The following is a 22986-nucleotide window of genomic DNA, read 5'->3' as shown; positions in this document are numbered from 1 at the left end:
GCTGTGGGGGGGGGGGGGGGATTATGGGGGGGGGGGGGGGGGGGGCGAATGTACGGCTGAACGCTGCAGTGGGGTTTGTATCGATGCAGACAGGGTCTCTCAGCCTTGCAATAATGACAGCACTCCGGCAGCCTCCTCCAGGTTTATTTCCATAATGTGTTTACATTTTCTGGTGCCTAGTACAGATAAAAATGTTATTTCCGTGCATTAAACAGTGAATAGCCATGAATTATTGTGTGATCATTTCGTTGCAATGACTCCATTTATTGTAAATGGTGTTTTTTTTTTTTTTTTTTTTAACGTCTCCTTGCTTTCCAGAGAAGGTCGATTGGAATAAAGACAGATGTCCTCTGTGTGAGAGACTCCTCAGTCTCAGGGTTCGGCTCTGTAAGGCCAGCGGCTCGGGGCTGCAAGTCTGACCCCCCAGGCCTGCGGGTTCTGATTCAGACTGCTGTCCACCGAAGCACCGGGGTTTAAATGTCACGAGCAGGTTTGTTCCGCGGGTCTTGCTGCTCTCCGTTTGGGGGGAAACAGCAGCAGGGCCCCTCGGAGTGGCAGAGAGGCACGCGTCACACCTCAATCAGCACTGAGTCCTGCCGGTGTTTGGGCTCGTTTCCCAGGTTGACTTTCTCTGTGCGGGTGTGCCACACCAGGACCTGACAGAGGGGGAGAGAGAGAGAGAACATTACTTCACATTATCGGCATTTAGCAGACGCTCTTATCCAGAGCAACTAACATAGATTACAGCTTTTACATGTCATCCATTTATACAGCTGGATGTTTCCTGAGACAACTCTTTTTTAAAGTAGCATGCCCATGGGTACAGGACCAGTGCCCTAGCAGGGAAGTTTGAACCAGCAACATTTCAGTTGCTCACCACTATGCTACATGGCTACCCCAGGGTAAGAAAGGGAGGCTGAGCAACCTACTAGCAGAAACCAGGCTACTGGGAGCTCCACAGAGGAGGACCCTGCCATTCAACCACAGTGTTCTTACATCCTAAAGCCTCCTTTCAGCAGGGTACGATGCACAAGCGGACAACCTCCAGCACACGTTCCATTTGAACATATGGGAGCTTCTCTTCCTGTTCAGCGTAATTTCAACCCAGCTGAACGCATCTGAGAGAGTGAACCCTGTCAGATGGTGCTGTACAGAGGCAGCATCCCTCAGCTGTCCGCACTCAGGTGTGAATTATATCCCCAACACATGGCCGTGTTAATGGGATTATTTTCCATATTTAACGAGGCCATTACAGCCCCAGTGAAGCATTAACCTCTGTTGGGAGGCTTTGATGAGGGTTAGGCCCCTGGGGCACGTAGGAATACGAATCAGCACTCCTCTGAAGGCCTCCGGATCCAGACGGGCAGTGGGAGGGGCTCGCTGGGGGGGTGGGGTGGCAGCCAGCTCCTCCCCCTCCCCCTGCGGACCGCGTTCCCCGCGCGGACCGCGTTCCCCACTATCGTCACCGACTGATCCTCTGCCAGCCGCGGCCTCTCTCTGGCAGCATGCGAGGCGGACGCCACTCGTGATTTCTCCTGACGGACCAAGATGAGAGCGGCAAACAGGCGCGGTTTAGATGTGGCAGCGCAAATCTGTCAGGGGGAAACTGCGGGGACCGGGGGGGGGGTGCTGGGGGGAGGGCGTGGGGGATTCTTCAAAAGTAAGACCGGAATTCGCTTTGAAGGATTGGCGTCTGTGGGGGTGAATTCTGTCAGGCTCCAGTCAGCGCGGAGTGGATGCTCTCGGCACACTGACACGGCATCGCCGGCGTGCGGCAGAGCCGGATTGACGTTAATAGGTGGGAGCCGCTTGGCAGACAGGCAGGCGTGTGAATACCGCTGCGGCCGGCTGCTCGTTCTCCCAGCTCCTCGGCTCCAGCTCACGCAGACGCTGATGAGCTTAACAAATAAGAATCCCTTTCGCAAAGCATTCTGGGAGTGGGCTTCACTGGGGCTCCAAACAGCAGCTCGCTCGAGTGAGAACCACGGGTCACTAAGACTTTCTGGCAATTACGGAGGTATTTTTTTTCCTCTCTCTTCAATATCTGTGTGCCGTTACCGTATTCCCTTTGTGCTGTCAGTGAGAGAGACAGGTGGTCGTCAGATAACCCTGATTCACTTATTTACTCTGCTGAGTGCGACGCTTTTAAACCATCGATTGGTTAATTGATGCGCCGTCTCTTGGTGTGAGCTGGGTTTAAATTCCGTGCGTTTGGCATTAAAAAGCATTAGCTAATTCACTTCCCATCTTCATTAGATCGGAGCACCTGTCTGAGGCCATTAGCTGTGCTGCTGGAGCTACAGCACTCACACAGAGACTGAAACAGATACACGCGGTCCTGGGTGGCGAATCCGTGAAACCCCGGTCTGACTCAGATCCTCAGCAATTTACGCAGTAATGCATGCCTGTACCAGCGGTATTAACCGTCTCATCCAGTATCACACTTTCAGTGGTGGTTTGATAACGGCACTGATCTCAGTAACCCTGGCAGCACAGGAAGCAGAAGCAGCTGACATGCAGGGACAGGAAACAGGAAGTTAGAGGGGCAGTGGGGCTGGCTGACCTGACATTGTCTCCCATCAGATGGGGTACTTTGATGTCTGTGATGTAAAATCATAAATTTTTCTACTTCTGCTCAGAAATGGTTTCTGAAATCTGAGTATTCCTGTTCACAGGAGAAACCCAACCATCATACAGCCACATTCACTGCAGGCTGGCAGTGGCGTCAGCCTGTAGCACATCACCCTGTTAGGATTACCTGACCCAAACAAAGGAAGAATGTGCAGTTTACACTGTAAAGGTGAAATATAGTGACCATAGCAATAATAGTCTCACTGGGCAATATCATATTGAGGCTGTACTACTACTAGTCTACTTCCCGCAAGCATTTTGCAAACTGCCTGAGAGATCCTGGTAGATACTATGCTGTCTGTCAGAGGAATATGTGACCTGGGTGCAGGTGACATACAGTGACAGGAAACAGGAAGCAGTGAGGAAACCCGAAGCAGCGAAGCAATGAGGAAACGGAAGTAGGAAAACTGTAAGGAAACAGGAAACGGAAGAACAGTGAGGAAACAGGAAGGAGAGCAGCAGTGAGGAAACAGGAAGCAGAGGAGCAGTGAGGAAGCAGGAAGCAGAGGAGCAGTGAGGAGGCAGGAGGCAGGAGGCAGAGGAGCAGTGAGGAAACAGGAAGCAGAGGAGCAGTGAGGAAGCAGGAAACAGGAGGCAGAGGAGCAGTGAGGAAGCAGGAAACAGGAGGCAGAGGAGCAGTGAGGAAGCAGGAAACAGGAGGCAGAGGAGCAGTGAGGAAGCAGGAAGCAGAGGAGCAGTGAGGAAGCAGGAAGCAGAGGAGCAGTGAGGAAGCAGGAGGCAGAGGAGCAGTGAGGAAACAGGAAGCAGAGGAGCAGTGAGGAAGCAGGAAGCAGAGGAGCAGTGAGGAAGCAGGAGGCAGAGGAGCAGTGAGGAAACAGGAAACAGGAAGCAGAGGAGCAGTGAGGAAGCAGAGGAGCAGTGAGGAAACAGGAAGCAGAGGAGCAGTGAGGAAGCAGTGAGGCTGACTGACCCGGGTGCAGTTGGCTGCCCTGGGCTCCAGCTCCTCCACTCGGGTGATCTGTTTCAGAAAGTCGGACTCCTGCATGCCGGGCTGCGATCCCCTCCGCTTGAACAGAGCTCTGGGGTTGGCCAGCACCACCTGCAGGTTCACCGCAAACCCTGGAGGGGACACAGTGACAGCACTCAGCGTGCGCCTGCTCTGTCGGGACTCAGGTGATCCGGGACAGCACCTGGCCTTCAGGCACGCACACCTGTGGCCACGCCCGGCGCGCTCACTCATCAGCTGCCACCAGAGCTGCTCTCCTGAGCGCGACCCCGGTCACGTGTTCGCGTTCTCATCTCTTTGGAACATGAGAATCACCTCCCGCTTTGGTGTCTTTTCTCCCAGAAACACGGTCTTATCTTTAAAATAGAAATGGAACACTGTCACTGCATCAACTCAGTCATCAGTTCTAACAATGACAGAAAAAGATTTACATCTATACAAGATGTGCTTCCTATAGCTCTGTATTTTTATTTAAAGCCGTGTCTTGTGTTTTCTGGGATGTCTCCATTGTGTGTATAAACCCTTTGAGCTAAGTAAGCTAGGCATTTGCAAACCCACAGAGAGGATTTCAAATGAGAAATAAAAATATATCTGAGCCCCCACCAACACCCAAGTCCTCGTGGCAACTCTGTTCTCTCGGGATCATGTTAAATCAGGTTAGAGCTCAGCAGTCTGCAAAATATACCTCATATGCAGTTATGAGGCCTGGAATAGCTCCGTTTCAATAATTTAGCTTCAATGCAGTAATCATTTTGAGGATTGGTCAGTGACACTGCTTTAATTACAGGGAGTGTTCAGTGAAATTGCCGTGATCTTGGTGCAGCACACTCTATTTATATGAATTATTGAAATGAGAATCAACATACAGTCAGCGCTGGGGCAGAATCACTCCCATGCTGATGCTGTTTAAATATTCCGCTTGTAGGAAACGGACTGTCTGCCTATAAGAATCCTACTGGGCTCACTCACAACGAGTAATCCAAGCTCAATGGGGTGCAATGGTGCATGGTAAGCTAAAAAAGCAGTGGAGAATTTCAATCCAGTGTGGGTCTTGTCTCACACAGTAATTACAGTAGCACAGTAAAATGTCAAATATTTTAGGGAAAAAAAAGTTTTCTGGGTTAGCTGAGTGTCAATGTAAGAGGAAAAAAATAAAACTAGTTCTTTTGATGATGAAAACGTCCACCCTCCCGAGTCTTTAAACAGCCTTTTATGACCAACCAAAGAGACACGGTTGAGAAAACAAGCATTGTACAGTCTACTTGGTCTGTAGCCTACACAGTGCTTATGTCCCACACACTCATAGATAATCAGTGTAATTCATATTTGTGTTTTTTATTTCATTTAAGAAAGGATTGTACAAATATGTGGTACATTCGAAATTGCTTTGTTCCATGTTTGAAGAATTTAGTTAAGGACATCTTTCACTGTGGGGAGAATGTTGTTTGAAAGATTAGCGTCTATTTTATCCATTAATTTGTAATTACGAATAGACCGTTTATAATAATTGCTGGATTTTCTTAGAAAAGGAGCGCGCTCTGTAATTACAGATGTAGCTGTAGCTCTGATGCATAAGTGACGCAGGTGTGGTGTTCTCTCGCACAGCTCCTAGCTGGCTGAGACACGTCTGTATTGCTCATCAAAACAGACAAAAGATGGAGGAATTAAAAAAAAAGTCCAATCACTTCCTTTCCTGGAAGTATTTTTATTCCAAGGACCTAACAGAAAACACACAGGCTAATTTGCACTAAAAGCTTTCAAGTAGGGAACGCACTCGAATCCCACTTCAGGTGAGTGCTGTACTCAAGGTAAAAGCAAGGGCGTGTCATATCACCGCGCTGCGTGGAGAGTTCACCGGCAGGGTCGAGGGGATGAGCCGTGTGCCCAGAATGCAAAATAATCTAATTGTCTCCTGCTCCTCGAGTCACAACAAATTTAATAGACCAAAGACTTTGAAGAAAAGAAGAAAAAAAAACCACAATAATATATTGGTGGCAGAATGCTTGCTCTCAATTCAAGAGATGAATAGCAATTACATTTCTGAATCTTAATCCCGTTTTAAATCCATGCGTGTCGTGGAAAGACGCACTCCACGCGTTGTGGGGTAGTGCATAATGATTGCATGCCCACTTCCACCCTAAGCCGAGCTGTTTTTCGGAGATGAGAGGAAGGCAGATGGCGGAGGGGGTTCTCTGTTGTCGGGCCTGAGAGTGGCATCCTCGGGCAGGCCTTTGGCCCGGAGCGTCTGACGCCTTGCTGTGTCATACAGTGCTCTGTGCTTACAGTAGCTGCCTCTCTCCCTGCAGCTCCACAACACAGCAACACAAAGACGTTACAGACCTGTGTGCACCTTATTACAACCCCGCTGTGCTGCTGGTACACTGCTGTGAATGACTTTGTAGCACGGCTAAGATGTGCCTGCGTGGGGTGATTTTTGAGATTGGGTTAGGTGAAGAGTGGCGATGAAGCTGCAGTATACTGATGCGTATGAATGTATATAGCATAACAATATATAGCAGATATGGGGACCACAATGTAGCATAGCGGTCAGAAGCAGGGCTCGTAACTGAAAGGTTGCTGGTTTGATTCCCTGCTGGGACACTGCTGCTGTACCGTTGGGCAAGGTACCTAACTCACAATTGCCTTAGTAAATATCCAGCTGTTTAAATAGATAACATGAAAATTGTGGCCTGTTGCTCTGGGTGAGAGTGTCTGCTAAGTGACAATAATGTGATGTAATATAGCACACCTGTTGTTCATCCTTTCTTGTGAGATGGGGGGATTGGGTTGGGGGGACAGATTGCACCCTGGGAAATTTCTTGACCTCTCACAGCCACTGTTGAAGGAGCTCAGGCCAACGCACCCAAAGACGTGGTTCTCTCAGCTCAGTCTAAAACAATAGTGGTGCTACCCCTCATAGTGAGCAATGTTTTGTGGTGTAACAAAAATTAGGTTGCTGAAATGGGCTTATGGAGCCTATATGAGGAACGATCCTGCATTTGAGGTGTCATCAGTACGTGTTTCTCTGGAATAAAAACTGCAGCCAGGTTGCTGTTTTTTCTGCAGTGGCTGGGGGTGGTTAATGAATATGTCACTACCAGGCGTGTCAAAGATGCGAAACATGCCAACATCCAAACGACCCCAGCGGAGCAGCCCGTACAGCTGTCCCTTGCTCCGGGGGCTGGTCTCGCTCCGACCCGGGCTCAGTACAATCGCCTTTTATTCCGAGAGCCGTTCTCCCCCCGGGGCGTCCGTCATCTACAGCTGCCCGACACAAAGAGACGGCATGAGTGACATCTCCGAAAAGGCTCTTCCGCCATGCTTAACATCGGCTAAGAGGGTTTTCTCTTTATGATTTTTTAAAATTCCAAATAGTCACTCTCATTGGTGTACAGTAGCCTCTTTTGGGCTAGTTAACAGGCTTGCGCCGTTTTTAAAGGACCCTTAGAAAGAGATATTGGAGGTGGCTCTAAAGTATTCCAGAGCTCAGTGGACCCATCTGGGCTCTCAGCAGGCAATCCGCTTTGTGGAGCTGTCACAGGCTGTAATTTTCCGTCGGCCTGCGAAAATTCGACAGCATAATTTGCCGTGCCCTCTGCTACCGGCAACACGAACCACCAGGCTACCCCAAGCGCCGATTTAAGATTGATGGAGCCGAGGGTAATCTTAAACGCTTTCTTCATTCCTCTGAATGTGGGGTTGGAAAAAAATAACCCGAGAAATTCTATGTGATTCTGCACCTGGAAATAAAGTGTTCGCCCACAGCACTGGGTTCACTTGGGGTTTTTTGATGCCCAAAACGCTGATGCTCACACACACATCCACATGATTATTTAAAGCCATCAGCACAGGATTACTACTGCATGGAAAATATAGGGCTGTTTATCAGCTAAGTCACCTTTTATGATAAGAAAATTGCCACATCTTGATCCTGATATTGAAACTCATATCTGCACATGCTATATAGTTGTGTGTGTGTGGTGTGTGTGTATGTGTGTGTGTGTGTGTGAGTGTTTGTCTGTCTGTCTGTCTAGCGCACAGATGCATGCACACACACACACACACATACACACACACACACACACACACACACACACAGTTCACGTGACCCGCTGTTGGTGGTAGCCTATAGCCAGTGACTGACCACACTCAATGGTCCAGGTCTTACCTGCCATGTCAATGGCAAAGGGCCGGTCTGCCCTCCACCCTGTGTACCAGCCCACCACTCTGCCGTTCTCCACCAGGGGGCGCTCATAGCGTCGGCCTCCCACCAGCCCCACCGGCCACACCGACACCCGCCTGGTGGACCGCATCTGCAAAGGGACACAGGATAGATGGTGAGTCAGGCCTGCAGTACACGAATGTGTAATCACAGGGTAATCCCAGGAGATGCAGTTCAAAATTGCTGCATGCCCTGTGGTATGCTTAATTTCAGAGCCCAATGCAGACATTTTGTTATAATATCGGATAACAAGGCCTTCCTGTTCTAATCCAATAATGTTTTGTCATGTTGCTTTCTATTACATGCACAAGTGTTTTCTAAAAACCCATTTTAATTCTTACACCACCAATCACCATGATGCAGGAAGTGGGAGGAATGGAAGACAACACAGTAAAACAGCAGTGGATGGTGTAGGGGTGATAGCCTTCCTCACGTGGGCCACTGGTTACGTAGGGGACATGCCTATACCCACAGAAGCACTGGCCATTTAGCGAGGATGGTTAACAAACCTCAATGAACATAAAGATTAATAAAATGAGGTCTTTTAAGCCTGTCGGAGCCCGGTTTGTGAATACAAAATACAAACAAGGTTACGATGTAATGAATAAAACAAGTTTATTAACACGACACAGACAAAACGCTGATGAAACGAAATGAAATAAACTAGAACATCTGAACAAACTGACAATAATGAACAAGAAATGAATTGAGGAATAAATCATGGAAAGGTTTTTGTCAGACAAAAACAATGTGAAAAGGGGGATGTAAAGTTAATGCTAAGTGTGTGTGTTGCATTGGGCTTTCAGCAGCTGAGTCAAACTACAGGAGATCATGAAATGATAACCGTAGTTTGATGTGCGCTGTGAAACCATTAATCAGACATGAGTCCATACAAGTTATCTTATTTTGGCATTAGCTTAACTATTTGTAAGTTACTCTAATCAGTCTCATAGGGCAATTGTAACGGGGAAAAATTATCATTGTACAAATCACGGATGTATCTAAGCTCATACAAGATCAAATCAGCTAAGCTACTCACTATGCCAGTACGAAACAATAATATGAGTTATTGAGGAGGGCCAGTCCATTGGATTTGAGGGGATGGCAGCTCATTTGTTGTAGGCCTCCTGGGAAGGCCACAGTCCGTTTTCCACCGCACTTATATAGGGCCACTTCATACACTATAGTCCACGTGGGCACACATTTTGGTCACTGGTAGAAAACTCGCTCCACCAACTGCTACGCGATCTGATTGGACAATGGAAGCCAATGTAGTCATTGCATGACAAAGACCTGGGAAACCCCAATAAACTGTAGATGACCCTTATTTATGTTCACCTTTGAGGTGCCAGGCCAGAGGGGTTACATGCATGGCTGTGCCAGGATGTTTGTGCTTGTCTTAAATCAAGAGCAGTGTCACAAAGTCCCTTTTCAAATGGCGTGGGGTTCTTTTATGGCCTGGTAAGGGTGAGGGGTCATGCAGGACCCAGTCCTCTCCTTACCAGATGGCCAGGGCCATATACATTTCGAATATGCCAGGAGTGAGCATTGTAATGCACTTGGTTTTGGTTGCAAATATGTGTCCAGATTCAGATCCTGAAACCTTCCCACTTGTGCAAAAGGCTCTCGCAGCAAAGCGGCACTGATTCCATCTGCCTCCTGCAGCCAGCCACTCGCTGTCTGCACCAGAGTCTCTGTCTCAGCAGGAGTCATAGAAGGAGCCCTGAACAGCTCTCACAGTTCTGCACAGGAGCTGCACACATCATTAAACGTCCTGATGCAAACTATTGAATATGTGCATTGTAGAAGTAAATCACTGAAAACGGGGGGGTGGGGGGGTTGAGCACATGTTCAGTTTTATATTGAATTAAAATGAGAATGCTGTGTAAGTCACTGAAAAAAATTGACTGCCTAATTGCAGGACTGTCTGACAGCGTTGCTGTCTACGGTGCTGGAATTTCCAAGGAATCTGGCTCTGAATGATAGTTGTCTGTTTCTAAGAACCCTGCACATAGGTGAACTGTGTGGGGGGAAAAAAGCCTTTTTAATTTCATATTTTAGCTTTTGTTGGTTTGGTCTTCACTGCTTGATTTAGATAGTGACTCAATTACAAGGTTTCATATTTGGCAAAATTGGTAACCATTTCATGGTGGGAAATGGGTTTTTATTCTTTGTCCTAAAAAAGAGCCCTGATTATTACTCATTTCTGTGTTCTATTTAAATCAGGCGTTTTCTTTGTTTTGTTAATACCGTAGCGCCGGTACACCACTGAATCAGTGGAATGAGGACGGAGAGGAATGGAACTTTTCATGGCCGTGGTGCTGTGATGCATTAGCTCTAGATGGGCGTCTGTCTGCTGTGGCCCGCTGACAGAGCCGCGGAGCCGCCCCGTGTCCCCCGTCCCCCGGTCCAGCTGTGCGCTGGACGACGCTCGGGAGCAGGAATACGGATCGCATTGATTGACAGCTGGGGTCGAGCCGGCTCGGTCGCCTTTCAGATGTCTAGCCCAGTAACACAGCACAGTGCGTGCTACCCAGTGTGGTTTTATGTTACCACCAGAGCCCCTTGCCATACTTTCAGGCTTTCATTTAAAGTATTCGTTTTTCATTGCTATTGCTTAATCTCTCAAGCCAACAACTCATACCGCCCGCAAAGCTTCAGGGACCGTATCAGGCCTTTACAGTTGTGTTTCCAGTAGATTCTGACTGAAAACGAAATCAAACCAAATGAAATCCTCTTCGTCATATCTGTGTATCATTCTTGTAACGGTATAATAATATAATATAATAATATCAGTCTGTGGAGCTGTTGTTTCTGTCTTTTCTTGCAAGCTGATGTATGTAACAGCGTATAATGTAAATAATTGTCATAGTCGAAAAAACGAGTTCATTTCTGCGGCAAAAACAAACGTTGTTTGTGGCGGGCTTTCGTGCCACAGTGCGGTTTAAAATCAGGCTGACCGGCGTGACCGCATGAGACTGAGCACCGCCGGTCGGCGGCTGCGGAAGAACAGGGTCGGAAATGCGCTCCTCTGCCCTATTCAACGCCTCACATGACAAATGTTAAAAAAAAAAAAAAAGATTTGGTTGGACCAACCACATTCATGCACACCAGCAAGCTTCCTGGCACCTCATTTCGAGCCAGGAAATCACTTCAGATTAATCTAGCAAAAAACATAATTAATTGCGCCGAGGCGTGACCAGCCAATGGCTGAGGACAGAGGAAAACATCCGTTTTTCTGCGCACTGTAACCGATTGGGAAGGCTACACCGAGAGAATAACACCTGTATCTGCGCTCCCAGATGTAGGAAGCTTTTGTGATGGTGAAGCTACGGTAGCTTTTTGTTGCCACATCAAATGTTCCTTCAACAACAACGAAATATACCAATTTAGGTTAGGCTTGGAAGACTGGTTATAGTCTTCGTTGCAATACAGGCTGTTTTTCAAAGCTCATTTTAAATCTGAGGATGCCACACTGAATCACGGCTAGCTGTCACATAATTTGGGAGAAAAATAATTCTTCTACCCAGCACTTGCTGAAATGCCAAGCTAGGAAAGTTTCACAGTATGTTGAGCGCCTTAATTTCGCCTGTGTGGACAGCCCTAATTAAACACTGAGCCCAATTTCTGACAGACTGAATTGTTACTCAACTGTAGCGTCCAACGGACCATATGATCATTTACATCCTATAGAGTAAGGTCCAGTTCACAGGCTGGAGAAATGGACCACATTAAACATTTATTCGCGCTTCAGAAGACGTAACAGCAAATAATTGCCAGAAAGTAAATGGTATATACACACGCCTGAACTACAACAGCCTTCCAAAGAGACACTATTCAAACAAAATATCGGTATTAAAATTCTTAATTCCTAATACTGACATCAATGAAACATTACCTGGTTTATATTTGGTATAACATTAGCTAATACAACTAATAATAATAGCAACAGACCCATTTATTCGGAGACACATCAAGATAAATATCCAGTCCAGTCTTTCTGGATCACGGTTACTGAGACACTCTCCACCATCCTGAGCTACAGAATCCCACCATCCTCAACACTCTGTCTCCTTGGTGATATCTCCAAAGTTCACATCCCATCAAAACTCAGGAATCCATTGCTCATTTCTCTAACTGTCGCTAAGAAAGTAGTCCTCCAAAACTGGATATCAAGGAAATCCTGTCACATCACTCACTGGACTAATCTAATTTCAGAATACATTTCAATGGAAAAAGTAATGCTCACAAAAAGAACCAAATATCAGCCTTTGAAGACATTTGGTACCCATTTCTAACTTTTCTAAATTCAATCCAAATATAACTACAAGCCGTGTATATTACCAGACACATACCCCCCTGCTCCCCTTTTTCTGGCGCCCCCCTCCCCCAACCCCAGCTCACCCCCTGACCCCTAACATTCCTACTCTCGGTTCACCCCCCCCCCCCCCCCCCTTTTTTTCTTTCTTTAATTTATTTACTTATTTTGCCTATTAGTTACCACAATTACACATACACATAGACACATGTCTCTTACACTCTTGCAGAATATATCTGACAACCTCCTTCAGCATCCCTAAACCGTGACCACCCAATGTGAATCATAGCTTACTTTATTCAATCTTTAATAACTTGCCTCTTCATGTTCGTCAACTGTCTTGTCTAGTCCTGTCTTCCCAGTCCTTTGCTATTGTCCCGTCTTACTCGCCACCTTGTTTTTTCTTGCGTTTTCTTTATTTCACATTCTGTATGCTATACACAATCCCCCCCTTTTTATGGATATCCATATTATTATCCATATTATTACGAATGTATTGCCTTTATTTAAAAATAAAGTTGTCCTCCGAAGGTGGGTCTAATAAAAAAAAAAAAAAAAGGTAAATATTGTGATTAATGTGTGTTGGCGTTAACGGAACAGGGTTTCAAGGCTGATGTATGGGCTGGCGAGTTCTAGGGGTTTCTTTCTGCTCTCTGTCTTCTTCACTCGTCCGTGTGTATGGTGCTCGTGCAATCCATCCATCTCTAAACGCTGGCTGCCGCGGGCGCTGAGAGAAGCACTCAATAAGGCGACGCATTAAAAGAAAAAAAACGCGATTAATGAAAACAAATTATAATCTCCATTAACTGGAGTATTCTACCGGGGGAAAATCTTGCACAAATCAAAGCGCCAAGTATGAGGATGTTGAATGTCAAATTACGTCGGATGGATATAACAATAAACACAAGTCAAACTAAAGTACCAGGGAATCATACCTCTTCGAACAGCTCCAGGCTGTATGTGTTATCGTCGTCCGCGAAGAACACCACGCCGGCGTCCCTGGGCGTGCGGTGCAGGCGCAGCCAGGCCAGAGCCGCGTTTCTCTGCTCGGTCGCCCGGGGCATCCCAGAGCGCTTATACCTGCGAGGCGTGAGGACGTGCAGGTGAGTGTGCGGCACCCCGCAGCGGGCGAGGAAGCGCGACACCAGCTCCGTGCGCGAGTTCGAGTCCTCCACCACGATCCAGTGGAACCTCGGCACCTGGCGAAAGGTGTTCGACAGGCGAGTGAGCTCCGCTTTCTGAACCGCTCGGGTGTAAGTGGGGGTGATGGCATAGATCACCGGCAGAGCTGTTCGGTTGCTCCCGGTTCGAGGCGTCCGGTCCTGTCGCTGCGCGTTCCCCAACCGGGAGAGGTAGAAGTGGGCAGTACTTCGCACCGATGTCCTCTTCGTGTCGATGTCGATCATAATAATAACAATCAATACCCAAGGAAGGAGGATGAACAGGCGGCTATAGAACAGGGATTTCATGATGCGAAAGTTCACCGCGGTTCAGAAATTAGACGAGAAAATTAATTAATTACATCGACTTGCTGATTATTTTACATTGTCGGTTGCACATCTTGGAGAGCTACCAACTTTTCCCATAACATGGTCCACAGGCGCGATCTTGGTGATATCACAATCCATCCAGCTGCTAGGATTCGTGCGAAGTCTACTTTTTTCGCTCTTTTCTTTAGACAGGATCCACACGACCTTCCCGCTCTGCTCGTACGCAATCCGAAGTTTCCGGGCTGTGGTAATCAAAGCGCCGCTACTTCTTGAGCCTGCGCGCAGCCTTACTGCCCACCGCTACGGACCCTCTCCTCTTCAGAGAGAGGACCGCGGCGTTTCACATCTCTAAGGCGAACGGACGGCAGCACGAAATCACAAACAACAGGTAATACAAAGCTCCCTGCCTCCGTCCTAATCTATTGTAACAAGCCATATATAGATATGCTATCACAACGAATAATGGGTACGGCAAAAACCTCCGCTGTCATGTTCGTATAATGTCTGTAATAGAGGGAGAAATAATTCCAAATCTGCAAAAACAGTTGTGTGAAAGGCAGGCAGCGTCGTGCTGTAGCGGTCTGGAGACTGGAGGAGTAACAGCGCCGAAGAGAGTCTTTGTTGTGCTGCCACCGAAAACGTCAGTGTCCACTGAGACTTGAGAGAAAGGCTTCGCCGTATTCACCAGCAGAGTCCTGAGAGAGAGAGAGAGAGAGAGAGAGAGATGCGCAACGCGCAACGCAGTATGCACATTTCTGACGTATATAAACATTTGCTATCTGATGTCATTTAGTATCTTTTTGTATCTGATCGGACACCAGGACTTTCGTATGAATTCACCAGCGACAAAGTTAAGTTTTTACCGACTACTTTTGGCTGGAAATTGAACCGTGTGCATTTAATTACATGTGATTAAAACGACGAGTTTGCTTGATAACAGCAAGTAATAATAGCAAGTAGCCTATCTCAGTTGGCTGTTATAATTTACTCAGTATTACTATATATACATTACTTAGAAATGCCTATACGTGTATTGAAGTACAGACCCGGCAATATGGAAGAGTTTGTAACCCACGCTAGGCCAGATGAAAGTAATTTCAGCCATGTATCGATTAAAGTTATCATGTGTACAAAGAAAAGCAGCTGTACTACGTCAGCCTCTCACCTCCAGCCCGCTACTGACGCATAATTGACTGCGCCTTGAATGATAACTTGACGCAATGCGTTACAAATAAAACGCCATTGACCACTTACATTGAAAGTGGGCGAGATGAATATAGCAATGGTCGTCAGATACCATCTGATGAATACCATCATCGTCAACAGGACAACTTGCATAGATGACACTTAGCAGAGTATACATTTATGTAGCTGGGTGGTTGCTGAAAAAATTGCTCAAGGTATCTGCTTAAGCTTACTATGGCATAGTCTCAGTCAAACCTTACCCACTTTTGCCGATTACCACTATGCAATACTAATGAGGGGTAAGAACAGAAAGACTTACCTATTAAACATTAGCTACTGCAGTTCCCTTATCTGATCTCAGTGGCTTGGCCAGATAGCTAATGCCTATTGGTAGCTATGTAGCTGAAAGCTGTTAGCTATCTCACTGGATACCACATTATCTTGTCAATGAAAACAGAGTTAGTTGTGCTTGCACATTTGCTGGAAAACACAAGCAAACTATCACCATTGCTTTCAAATATTAAAGCATTATATATGTATTCATTGCTATCATGCAGATTGAAGTAACTTCTGCCAGCTAAACAACGAAACCTTTCCTGCTTGCTTAGACAAAGGCTTGCTTGTTAAAATTTTACTACTATTCATTAATGGGGAAAAATATTTTTTAAAAGCTTAGAAGTCAAAAGGTGCAATGTTTATAATCAATCCTATGCTAAGTACTTAAAGATGGAGATTGCACTAAAACTATGTGAAAGTCATATGCAGCATAAAAATGCTGTTGGTGGAGCTAGTGTTTTGTGTTGTAAATGAACCAGACCTCTTAATACCTGTGAGGATCCTGAGAAACTCAGTAAGCCTTGCAAATATTTCGGCTGTGGAATAATGATAGTGGCATCAAAGTAAGAGACATACGTTTGGATGAGTTAATCTAATGGCCTCTCCGCTCTTTGAGGTCTGATGAATGTAGGTGCAATGCAGGTGCGTTTGGAGAAAAGAAAGTCATGAACCACAACATCGCTATGGAAAAATCTCCCTCTTAAAGAATACCTAGTAATAACGCTGAACCACTGTGTTAAAACCAGAGCAAATTGGCTTTGCTGTATAAAAATAAATTATTGCAGAATTAGATTAAGCTGGAGTTTAGGTCTCTGTCCAATACATTTGAAGCCAGATGGTTTAGATCTACACAACAAAAGGAAAATATAAATTCTATTTGTCAACAGCATTTGCATAGAAATGACTTCCAATTTCTTTCCCTTATAGTGTGAATTTGAGTTGCTCTAATATATTTTCTTGGCAAAACTGAATTGATTCAGGTTTGCAGTTAATAACTCAGTGTTTCTGTTTTCCCAAAACAATTGCTATAGAATAGACTTTCAACCCAAATCAGAGACCTGCAAATTAGTTCAGTTTGGAGATTTACTTGTTCAAGCTAGTATATGTGTAAGGTCCAAGTTCAGCGCAGTAGCAATTTACAATGTTCATAAATTCATGTAACAGATTGAAGAAGTACTGCATTTTTTTATTTTAGTTGCCACTGACCTGATGTCCTATATCCTGTAAGGAGTTAAATACATGTAATATTGTCTTAAATTACGGAAGAACAGCATTGTCCTTATTTTGAATCTGGGTATGAAAGTACCTTGTGTTCTGTCTCACCTTGTGTGGAATTATTTACTTATATCAATTGCCTATATATCCTCTGAAGAGGCATCCCGTCAAAAGTATTGTTTTGATTTGTTGTCCAACCCTGTTGTAAGTTTCACTTAAAGGTGCCGGCTTGTATTAATGTACAAATAATGTACAATATTAACATGAAACTACATTTTGTGATAAATGCCTCTAAGGTTAAAAAAAATCCCCACACTTCGGCTGAACATCATGTATCTTTAGACTTGGCAGAACATAAACTACTAACAACAGTGACATCAATATTATTGGACTTTTATACAACCTATAAATACTATTATCCATGCCCCATGCACCTAAAATTAGTCCCTTTCAGTTAGAAAGAAGACATTTGGTCCAAAAGCTGGCTTGGCAGAAAGGCAGAATAGTGATTAGCATCATGGCTCACAGTCCTACAGCTTTGCTTGTATTAACTGAGTGCTCCATATCTGTGTAATCGGTTCTCCATGATTTTAAACAGTTGTGTTTCCTTATGCACATTATTACAGAATGCCAGTATGAAAGGACTTGATTTACTTTTTGAGAACATACAGGGGGAGTCATTTGTCAGACACTTATCTGGTGTTAGATTTGGTAAGATGTTATTTAGCCATGTTATTGATAAGATGTTTCTGGATGGGATACAATGCGTGGATTAAAAGATAATCTCCCGACACAATCACATAATCACTTACACTGCAACAACAGAACACATACAGTGTCTGCAGGAAGCTCGTGACGCATCTCTGACACAACGGAGAAATGAAGTTGTGTTTAAATAACCTTGCAGTCGCAGGCAATATTTTCTGCCAAGGATTTCATTAGCATGACAAAGACGAGCGGCTCTGGGAACACAAACTCCTGCTAACAGAGCACCGACTGGTTTCCGTAGATTAGTTTACACATATTAAACCTGCATCCCAGCACGGTTACCAAAGGACGCTTGCATGACTTCAAATAATTGACTGAATACAACGGGATCTGGCTCCGGAGCTGCAAGGGGAAAGGATACAGTTGCCCTGTTGTTTGTGCTGCCATCAGGGCAGTCCAGGCTGAGAAGCATTTCTCTCTAGCTTGAGCTCTAATGCCTGCTAACATTTAATATGTGTAGCACCAATGCAGCTATCAGTATAAACCATTTACCATTTACCATACCAGCACGCAGTTATGCTGGGTTTGATGTTCGCCTGTGTGTGTCCGTCAGGGACGGGGTCTGCAGTGTTAGCCAGGTGTCTGAGAAGAACCATGTGGGAGTTGGGAGTTCATTCTGTTGGAAGATAAGCAGGTAAGGTCCAGAATTCAGTCTCTGTTGGGTCATGATATAAGGAGTGTGTGTGTGTGAGAGAGAGAGAGAGAGAGTATGTGTGAGTGTGTGTGAGTGTGTGTAAGTGTGTGTGTGTGTGTGAGTGTGTGTGAGTGTGTGAGTGTGTGTAAGTGTGTGTGTGTTGGGGTGGGGGGTGGGGTATGGGGCTGTGGGAGTAGGGGTTGTCTTTGTCTTGGACAATCTGCCCTCAACTTGAGCCTATGACCATACTGGACCGACTCAAGGGAACTATTGTGTCCTTGTGAGTGTTCTGTCAGAACAATGCACCACGAAAAGCAATAACAAGGTGAAGGGGGAAAAATCACCTCTGCATACGGAAGACACGACACAAAAAAAAAACCCCAAAATGTGTCCTCTGTTGCAGCGCACCGTGTGCTTTCTCCTTGGGAGAGGAGAGGTCCCGAGGCCGCAGAATGCACGCCCGCGCTGAATGCCATAGTGCTCATTTCCATGCGCCAGGCGCATCCCGTCCGCGCTGAACCCTGCCTTGGCAGCTCACTGATTCCTATCCCCGGTGCTGATGAATGGCTGCTTTTTTCCGCGGAAGACGACACTTCGTACATGATTGTTATTCCTGGGTAACGGCGGAGAGGAGAGGCGCTGCCGCCGGGGGAAAAGGCGCGTCCGGGGCGCCGGCTGCCGCAGTGCTCCACAGGGAGGCCCGCGGGGTCAGCGGCTGTAATTAACACTGCGCTAATGTCAGCACCGAGCCAGCGCCGTCACCTCCACCTCCACCGCGCTGATGCATTTACGGCTCCCTTAATCACCGCCTGCCCTGACCACAGCGGGGCCGAATCAATCCTGAATCATTTCTTCTCCGTAATTGGACTGCTCTCCTCAGCCCGTACCTTTAAGTATATTGCGCGTTGAGTTATGAATGGCGAGGAAAATGGGTTATAAAATACGAATGGCTGGCTTTGTAGGTTCTTGCGTGCGCGGTGCCATCGCAACGGTAACGGCTCAACCCAGTGAAACGACGTCCATCCATTTTAAAAGAGAACAGATATTCATAATTGTACATGGCAAAATTCCATTCACAAAAGTCAGCTTTTTATACATCTTCTACTGCATCAATTATCATTATAATATAGATTGTCCCGAGAACATGTTAAACTGTCAGTGTTTGAAACGCCAGACGCGCAGTGCAGAATCTGCTCCACCTCTGGTCGAGTGTATGCAGACAGTAGTGTTCACATTTAGAAGTTCATTAGATTGCTCGTTTTTAAGGGTGTCTCGTTGCATTCAGGTCATTATCCTTAATGCGTTTCTGCGTGATCGCTGTGCAGAGCGACTGAGGGAACGTCCCCCTGCCGGATGTTTACAGCCGCGCGCGCTCCCGGGGCGATCCAGACAGCTCGCGGAGATAAGGACCTAATTAAACACCTACATTCCCCACGCGTGGAGCCGCCGTGGCGTGACGGGGACTTTGGCCGGAGGTGTCAGAGCGCAGATTGGAACAACCAGGCACAAGCGCTGCTCCGGCCAGTGACAGCTCGCAATAACCCACTGAGCGAAACAGTGCCCCCCGGTGACAAGGCGTGGTCGCCATCGATCCCAGAAAAGACTGTTGTTTCCGCAAGGACGCGCTTTGCCCGGGGACACTCCCCGACTTATTTAATTACAGTCTTTCTCGGGTTTTTTTTCTCCGGGCAACTGTACCTGCCGCCATGAAAACAATATCGTGAACTTCAGTTTGAGAATGAAAACGAAAGACAATGTCATCGATGGCTAACGCGAATTAACCGACTCACCTCAACAAACCTCTGATTAAAGCGCGGGTTTGGAACGCCTTAATGAGAAAAAAAACGTGACAGACACGGGGGTGGGGTGTCTCTGTAAAAGGAGTCCACTCCATGCTGGGAGTGCTGTCTTTATTATTAAAACATACGGAGATTGCTGGCCGCGTCCTGGATTAGTTATGAGTGCCGATCGTTAGTAATGGAGCAGGAGGCCCGTCCTCGTGTCTCGGCCTTAGGAAGATGGTAATAGGCTGCTTGAGCGCCGTGAGGTCAGGGTAGTGTGTGCGCTTTGGGAGTGAGCATTTGCGCCAAAGCGGGGTATACCGAGGGGAACTGGGGGGATTTCTCTGGCTCCTTCCTGTTTGATTTGACTAATGGCATGTCATCTCCGCTACCAACGCAGCTTTCAGTCGTCGCCACTGAGACGCAAATAACGATCCAGCTGGTGCCCGTGCTTCCAAGTGACTGGACTACAGCTTTATGTGCTACATAATAAAACGGCGTCTCAAAGGTGGGATAAAATGAAATTGATTTCAAACCAATAAACCTCGTTGCAATAAACGAAATAGGGGGATACACTCGATAAGTGGGATTCCTGGAAAGGCTCGCTATCATAAGGAATTGCTGCCCCCTGGTGGCAGACTCCAATAGCACAGCAGTTGCTGACACATTCCCCTTCTCACCTAAACTCTATTTGTGTGTAACACAGTAATTAAAGTAATTTGCATTACACACACTCGACAATTACATGTAGTCCCTAATATCTGATTAACATGGTACAATGACATAACGATCATAGTGGGGGAAAATAGGTAAACACAACAACCGTCACTGGGGAAGAAATTGAGTAATATTCAAAAAAGAAAAAAAAACATCCAGAACCCGGCCTTAGCCTGACGGAGAAGGCTGCCCCTGCACACACGCACACCTGTCCCTGGTGGTGGGGGATTAGACAGCCTGACAAACTGCTGCTGCGCGACCGGGGCGTCCGCCGCGGGTCCTCGGAGAACCTGAAGGCCCTGATTGCACAGATGTTCGGCCGTTTGCGTGGGGACCGCGGGAGGGGAAGTTCTGAAGTTCAAGTGACTCCGAGACCCGTGCCCCGCAGACAGCCAGCCCGTCAATTAGTTGCTGCGGCACAGCTGAGGCCTAGGGCCACATGCTTAGGTGCAAATGAGTCCTGGAAGCCCACCAAGGCCCAGGCCAGCAGGGGCAGTGGCTCTGCGGGGCACACTCACCAGGGGTGCGGGTGCAGGCTCGTTAGAGAGGGCAGCGCACAGCGCGCAATTAAATTAGAATTATTCTTCCTCCCTTTCATCTGAACAGGGCCTGACAGCCGAACACTGCAGACCGATGTGACGCAGCTCCCGCCAATCCCGCTGGCTGTGCAGACACCCTGATTTAGCAGGCGCGCTCATGTGACGGAAGCTCTCGGTGGTCGTAAGAGACGCACTGACGTGTCCTTGAAGATCTCTGACCTCATTTCCATCGCATCTATCAGACTGCCCACAGAGCGTACAGTACCAGTCAAAGGTTTGGACACACTTTTCATTTATTTATTTTGACAATTTCCCCATTTTAGAACAATAGTAAAGACATCAAAAATATGAAATAACACAAATGGAATTATGCAGTGAATGATATTGAATGATAATTATAAAGTGAATGATAATTATAAACAAGTCAAAACTATCTTATATTTTAGATTATTCAAAATAGCCAAAAATTCATTTTTAAAATTAAAATTTGTTTTGGAAAGAAATTCATACATAGGCATCAAATTCACTTTTTTATATTTGTCTAAGAAAAAAATGACAAGCATTTAAGCATGTCTTTAGATCAAATTGTCTTTGAATGCATGTTTCCCATTATCTTAATCAGGTCTGTCCAAACTTTTAACTGGTACTGTACATTTCCACTGCTCTCAGGTGCAGCCTTGAGCTATCTCTGAAAAGCCACATCTTGCAGAATTTGAACATGTTAGCTGTAGATCAGCGTCTTTCTGTCCATCATCTGTTACAACACACGTTGTTGCGGTACCCACTCACACAGAGAGTTAACTGCATTAGTTATATGGAGATATGGAGGCAGCCAAGAAGTCTGGGAGCAGAAGTGAAGGCAATTTGGGTGCTAGACACCAAGATGGAGAGAGAATGTTCAGGCCTTTGCCTATGAGCCAATTATTTAGCCAAATAACGCTGAGAGTAAAGAAAGTTCACGGACACAAAAATAAGCTCAGCTACTGAACAAGTCAGAGTGCCAGTTAGAGGAAACATATTTCTGTGTGCCTTGTTATTTGAATCAGGCACTTCATCCTGCCTCTTTGCACGTTGTTAAAAACTGAAGCCATACTTTTATTAGTTTGGTAGTTTGTTTGCACAATATTAAGTCAGACCCATTTTAGATGATATATCTACCTAAACCTCATTTTCCTTCAGCTGGAACGCAGCATGAGGTATAAGCTAGTTAGAATGCCAAGAAAGCTTTATGTAAAATAATGCCAGGTTTCTCTTTCAGGAGAAATTTAAAATCTCAGGGCTACATGAAAAAGAAAGGATTGAAACATTTTAAATGTTTATTTCAAATTACAGCATCAGATATACAAGTGGAAAACATGCACCCTCGTTCGACTAGCGTTAAAAATGAATGGAGACACAATCTCCTCTCTCCCCTATGGACTCCATCAAAGTTGTTACTATTACTGTGTAAAAATTAATGTATTATGGCAAAAGCCAATCCATGAGGCATGGGCTGTGGAGACTGTATGCCTGCTGAAACACCTTCAGAGCAGGTAAAAGTTGAAGGATAATGAGTTGGAAGGCCAATCACAAATCATGCCTCTGTGGCATGGAATGCAAATTTAGCAGCGTCTGACCTCGCTCATTTGATACAAGGCCTCTCTCCGTAAGGCGAGCCCTCTCCTTTCCTGTTCACCTCTGTGACACTGCTAGACTCTCGGGACGTTTGACATCCGAGCAGAGTTGAGACAAACAGTAGAAATCATTAACATTAATTGTTGCTGCGGGGTGCCTTCTACCTTCATCGCAAATGAGTCAGCAGCGGGGCTGCAGCGCTGGCGAAGGACAATAACCCTGAACTGCGGATAAATTACAGAGCAGATGCGGACGCCTACTGAGTTCCACATTATTCTCGGTAGTATCAGAAAGAGCGCGAGGCTGGAGATTCCTTTGTAACATGCCAGACCCCCGAGGAGAGAGCTGCTTTGAAGAAGCTCGCGATTTCTGCTTTGGACCCCTCAAATCCCACGCCACTTTCGTGCTACTTCGCGCACGTTCACACCGCTCCCCCCTCGACATGAGCTATTTCAGCTCAGCGATGTCACAAGCTGTTACGAGTGGACTGCACAGTCTGCGGGGCTGTGTAAACAGCCGCAGGCACAACGCGCGTGTGACCCGAAGCTGAACTGATGTGACGCTCCCCG

General features: G+C 46.3%; 1 protein-coding gene across 1 annotated transcript; it reads right to left on the bottom strand.

Moving 5' to 3' along the window:
- Nucleotides 1-56: 56 nt before the first annotated feature.
- b3gat2 (beta-1,3-glucuronyltransferase 2 (glucuronosyltransferase S)) lies at nt 57-13755 on the bottom strand. Its single transcript, XM_036546737.1, has 4 exons — nt 13074-13755; nt 7767-7911; nt 3563-3711; nt 57-656 (listed from the first exon to the last, which is right to left on the bottom strand). The coding sequence occupies exons 1-4, from the start codon at nt 13605-13607 to the stop codon at nt 570-572; spliced, it is 915 nt and encodes a 304-aa protein (XP_036402630.1). The 5' UTR covers nt 13608-13755; the 3' UTR covers nt 57-569.
- Nucleotides 13756-22986: the final 9231 nt, after the last annotated feature.

Source organism: Megalops cyprinoides, chromosome 15, assembly GCF_013368585.1.
Source record: "Megalops cyprinoides isolate fMegCyp1 chromosome 15, fMegCyp1.pri, whole genome shotgun sequence".
NCBI classification, from domain to species: Eukaryota; Metazoa; Chordata; class Actinopteri; order Elopiformes; family Megalopidae; genus Megalops; species Megalops cyprinoides.
This window is presented reverse-complemented; position numbering and strand designations above follow the sequence as displayed.